Below are 6,000 nucleotides of genomic sequence, written 5' to 3' on the forward strand. Positions count from 1 at the left end.
CATGTGTGGTTCTCATTTAAAACACTCTGAAAATACCTTAAAAAGAATACGACCTGGCAACGAGGAAAGTGCAATGGCCCTGTAAAAGTGTTAGTCTTTATGATTTTCTGTACAAAAATTAGAAAAGAAGTGTAATAATCATGAGGGATGTGTGTAGCAATATTCATTGTATGTGTTACATGGCAGATATTAGATAGTTTCTGGTACAGTAACTGTAAAAATTAATTACCTTTTAATAATGACTAAACCTGAATAGAAGAAAGGTGCAAATAACGACCTCATAAAAGTCTAAGAATAGATATTCCCTGTGTGTTACAACATTTTATGTACTCAGTTTGTGTCTTCTATAACATTTACTAGTACCGGACCGGATGCACTTTAAGTACTTTTCCTTTAATAAGAACAAGAAAAGTGCAATGACCCGATAAAAGTCTGTAAATAGACTCTGAAAAAAGGTTTTTATGTACTTCTCAGTTTGCATCTCCTATAATACTACTATATGTAATGTAGTACAGGTGCACTTTAAGTACTTTTCTTTCAAAAGAACAAGAAAAGTGCAATGACCTGATAAAAGTCTGGATAAAGACTCTGAATAAAAGGTTTTAGTGTACTTCTCAGTTTGCATCTCCCATAACACAATTACTACCGTCAAACCTGTATTAGCGGCCACCTTTGCATACCGGCCACCTGGCTATAGTGGCCACTTTTTGTCGGTCCCTTGGATTCGTAATGATTAAGAAATAGGCTTAGCAGCCACCTGCCCAACGCGGCCACGGCCACACGATTTCCAGTCCCACAGATACAGAAACACTGCCGATTACGGCCACGGCAGACGGCTGATCTACGGTCCGGCACGCATTCGGACATACATCAGCCGTATCGTCACCCTACGCCGGATTTAAAACCTCCTTATTTTCAAAACAAAACTGCCTTACTGCCGACAAACGAGGTCATATAAGGTCAATAGACGACACCAATATTACGGAGGTAAATTGCGGCAAAGTTACGTTCTACCGTATATTCTCGAATAAAGTACGCACCCCAATTAAAGTACGCACCCCTGATTTTGGACAAGTCTTAGACAGATCTTTGGGACTGAAAGGTAAAATGGAAAAACTCAAATAAAGTACGCACCCCTTCTCCACCAATTTTGAACAGACCTTTAACTGGATAAATTCAAATTTATGATGTTTTCCCCAGCTTATTTTGCATGAAATAACCTGCATTTACACTGTCATTGTCTCTATGAACTTGTGAATTGCCTACTGCAAATTATAAAAATCACTGAGAACTGGTAGAAGAAATCAGGAAAAACCAGTTGTACAAGTCAAAGTCACTAACTCAAAAGGATTGTATGCAAATGCCAATCTTATGTAAATCATGTTTAGACAATTTCTTTGTTTCATGTTTAGACAACTACAAGACAACAACAATGTGCATGTTTTGAAACATTACTAGAAGTGTAGCTCCCCCTTGCTTTATTTTAGGCTTTTTTTACCATTTCTCTGCGCAGTGACCTCAAATAAAGTACGCACCCCAACTTTGGCAACAACTTGTAGCACCTTTTCAATTTTGAAAAGTTAAAAAAGTGCGTACTTTATTCGAGAATATACGGTAATACACTATCGCTGAGGTTAATTTACATTACAAAAACATCCTAAATAAATTGTTACACAGATAAAATTATATGAACTTCAGACTATGGTGGATTGTATTCTTACATTTATTAAGAGATAAGTGTAAAATGACAGGCTTTTCTTGTGAGAACCACATTTAGCATAATGGTGGAATCTGACGTATGAACGCGTGAGGGAACACACGGACGGCGAAGTATCAAAGGATACAAGCCGATACAAGGATCAAAGAAATATGACGATACCGGTCTCTTCAGACAATATCAACTGTAGAACATTGAAAACTTTTATCTAGCTTTTGTTTTCTTAAATATAGTGTAACAATCATTGCAGCACATGTACAGTGCTACACATAAAAGCTTCTTGATTATGTGAATAAAGAGTTACTAAAACCATGTGTAACTTATTGCTTGTGGTCAATTAATTAGCATATTCTCTATAGTGGCCACCTCTCTATAGTGGCCAATTTTGACCAGTCCCTTGAGTGGCCGCTATATACAGGTTTGACTGTATACATTGTAGTACAGGTGCACATTAAGTGCTCATCTTAAACAGAACAAGAAAAGTGCAATGACCTGATAGGAGTCTGGATATAGACTCTGAAAAAAGGTGGTGGTGTGGCACAATACTTTATGTACATGAATGCCAGTGTCATATCAGTATTTTGGTGAATGCTGGATGCTTATCTAAAGTACTATGCTAACTCTTCAGCACAAGAATAGGTCAACGACCCCAAAGATCTAGAAATAGGGATTTTTTCTGACATATATTGCAACATTTTAGGTATAACCCATATACACACAAGTCTCATACAATACGCCCCTCATTACCATATTGGGTCAAAGTTACCTGGACTGCACAGACTTAATTATAATTAGCCAGTATGCTAATGATGACCATACTGGAAAATGCAGGAAATATGGTTGCCGTAGCATTTAAATTAAAAGCAACAATGCTCTCAGAACTTCCAGCTTGTTTTATTAATATCCATTACGTTACAACGACTTAATTTTATGGATGACATCCTCTGGAGACCCCAAAACTAATGCGAGAGGGCGAAAAAAATAAAAATCCAGCAAAGAAAAAAAATGATGCTAAACCACAGGACCACAAAGCTGGCATTATGAACAGAACACGGTTTATCAATAGAAACAAGTCTTTATTTGCAGGAGGCACATGTAGGTTGTATTGTTCATCTTAGCAGACTCAGCTGAAGTGACCAATATATAATATATTGACGCCCTCAATAATAACGCCCTCCTTTCATGCTGACGCATTTTTATGGTGTTTTCGTCATATCAATACAAGTAAAGGTTAGGCTCCGGCTGTTTTGGCATTTCTAGGCGGTTTTTCTTTCGGGTCCTCTATTTTTTACAGCAACTGTTCTCTTGTCGGCTGTGAGACATCAAGAAAACATTATAAAATAGAAAGTCTGTTAAAAACAAAACAAAAAAGGTTTCAAAAATAGCCGGAGCCTAACCTCTGCTTGGATAGCAGTCATATCATGGTCATATTGCCAGATTTCGAATTCGCGGCAAAGCAAGACGCATATGCAGAAGTACCGTTTACTACAAAATTAGCACGTTTTGGGGAGTTTTACGACAAACAGACATATGCTGGCCCTTTGGGTCGGCAATTTCCGGGCTTGCGTGGAGCCTTGGAGGAGGTGAATTTTTTTTTTTTTGAGAACAGGCGAAAACTAATGCGCGCGCGGATGTCATACATAAAATTAAGTCAGTGTGGCCTTATGATCAAGGACAAATCTGATTTTATTGCATTCTCCCAACCAACTTTTTCTTGCAGACGCTGTGCTTGGCAGTCTGACCTACTTGGCAATAAAGACAAAATTAATATACCCTAGGTGCCAGATGATCAGTCTGCCTTTGGGGAGGGGGGGCGGAGATGCCCGACCTTGGTGTCAGCTTTCAAACGACCTTGACACTGAAACCAGCATGACCACCATCTTTGGCTCCACATTTGGCAGCCATTTTTGCTGATGGGTACAGTTTTCCCCCCTGTTTTTACAAGTTCAAGTATGAACAGGATTGTTCCCCTGGTTGGGGGCCTGTGACCCCCCCTGGGTGTAGGCAGTAAACTGAATTGTGTTATGTCTTCAAGCTCAATAGTGTGTTCCGACTTGCCAGGAGATATGTGAAAAACAGGTATTACATAACCCCTGTACTTTTCCGTCAAGGACTTCTCGGAACTTGTCTGTCACCTTTGCCAAGATGGCACAGAGTATGGTTGATGCTTTGATGCATCTTAACCAAGATGAGTTGAACCCTGAGGTCCTGGGTTCAACTCCCATGACGTACCCTTTAAGGCCTTTACTATGACTTCCCTAACTTCACTCATGTAAAAAATGAATACCTAACTTTGGTTAGGGACATCCCTTGGGTAGGATGTCCAGAATTTGAGGAAAGCCACTAATCTCCAAGCAGATCCTACGGTAGCATAAGATAGTATCAAAAGCTGGCAGAGGAGTGAAGCCAGGGTGTGTGTCTGGCCTGTAGTACTTGGCCAGCTTCAATACTATCTTACGGCACCGTAGGATCTGCTTGGAGATTAGACAGCCACATCTTTAACAGGGTAAGAACCCAATGCAATATCAAAAGAAATAGGGGTCATTCGCAATTGTTGAGTTGTTCATTATTGAACCTTAGCCCACAACTGGGGCAATTACAGTCTTATCTATTGGAGCACTGATCACAATGCTTAGCCCATGGTGGCAAATTGTTAGCTCCTCACAATTTAGCCCCTGGCTTAGAAGAGACAGTACTCGTAGTTGGTCCACTCAATAGCCATAACATTCAATTTGATGACATAACATAATGTCTATGCCTTCAAACACAGATGTTATTGAATAACCATTGGATTTTGATTAAAACAAGCAGGCAAGCAACCAACCAGCCAACATGAACCAACAAACCAAACAAACGACACTGTATCAATCATCATATCAACCAAACAAAATTTAAATGGCAAAATATGAACGTGATAAGAATAAACATTATACATAATATATATGAACGTGATAAATAATATATATGAACGTGATAAGAATAAACATTATTATCACGTTCATAAATATATATATATATCTAATATGCTGATGTCACCTGCAGTTCTTTAAGCTCTGATTCATGACAGAAGTTAGAAGAAGAAAGAAGAACACATCAGCAAGAACAATATGATTTCCCATCGGGGAACATAGATATAGAATACAACACGGTGTATTCTGCATCGCCCAAGGTATCAGCCCGACCGCCGAAGGCCGGAGGGTGATCCGACCCGCGGGAGGGCTGAGACCGAGGGTTGTATCATACCCACCTGAGAAAACCCATGTTTTGATGCGAAATGCGCCAGAAGTTGAACAAATTTGCCCTCGAACAATAAGTGATGCAACAGCAATGTTCCAACGTCCGAATCAGGTATTCGAATTGCCAATTCGGCCCGCTCAAAACAGTTCGATTCACTCGAATGGAGCCTGTGTGATACGCCTTTCGAACCTGTGCGATACGGAAACGTACGGCCCGGTCTGGAACACCCGTATCGAACATTTTTGCGTCACAGACATAATTATAAAGTACTCACCGTACTGGAGTTGTACTTGGGCCACGTCCCTTTGTTAATCCTCACCATGAGGTCAAGTGTACTGTCATTGTTGAAGAACCCTGGTGCAAGAAGACTGTCCAAGAAACAAAAATTTGGATGACGATAAGAAACTTACAATATTGTGGGAATAGTCAGTTTTAATAGAGAGATATGATACATTAGTTGGCAATGTACTAGAAGAACATTTTAGTTATATAAAGGTAGAAGAACCATTTAGTTTTATAAAAAATTTGAACCTCAACATGATCTCATAAGTCAGTTTTGATTGAGAGACAATGACATTTTTATGAGATGGTAATGTAGAGGAACCATTTAGCTTTAAAAAGCCACATTTAAAATGCGGAAGACCTAAAATTCTAAACCTCAACATGATCTCTGATAGACTGTGGTTTCCCATTGCCCTCTAGTGGAATCATACCAAACTGCAGCTCTCAAACTAAGGCTTTCTCAATGGTGACTTTTCTGGGAGAGTTGGATTACCATATAATGCTTTCAACTGACTATGAATGTGTTAAGCATACTAGCTGGGTTTCATTGTTTGTCATACAAAGCATAAGGAAAGTGACTGTAAACACCATGGAGGCAATATCCTAGTCAGATCTTTACCACAAATGAACCAGTAAGTGAAGGAATATATGGATAGAGAATTGGATGAAGAAATGAATGAAGGGATGAATGCATTGTCCTTGACCTCACCTGTAGGTTTCACAGCTAGGGCATGGTTTGTCCACATGAATGTGTGAGCACTTCA

General features: G+C 39.4%; 1 protein-coding gene across 1 annotated transcript in view; it reads right to left on the reverse strand.

Annotated features, from left to right (window-relative positions):
• LOC118428909 overlaps nucleotides 1-5,976 on the reverse strand; it is a 28,192-nt gene extending 22,216 nt beyond the window's left edge. The window contains exons 1-2 of the mRNA XM_035839197.1: nucleotides 5,946-5,976; nucleotides 5,229-5,322 (exon numbers count right to left, since the gene is read on the reverse strand). Of these exons, the coding sequence (XP_035695090.1) occupies nucleotides 5,229-5,276 (48 nt within the window). The 5' untranslated portion in view covers nucleotides 5,277-5,322; nucleotides 5,946-5,976. The remainder of the gene's footprint in view (nucleotides 1-5,228; nucleotides 5,323-5,945) is intronic.
• Nucleotides 5,977-6,000: the final 24 nt, after the last annotated feature.

Source organism: Branchiostoma floridae, chromosome 13 (assembly GCF_000003815.2).
Source record: "Branchiostoma floridae strain S238N-H82 chromosome 13, Bfl_VNyyK, whole genome shotgun sequence".
Classification (NCBI taxonomy): Eukaryota; Metazoa; Chordata; class Leptocardii; order Amphioxiformes; family Branchiostomatidae; genus Branchiostoma; species Branchiostoma floridae.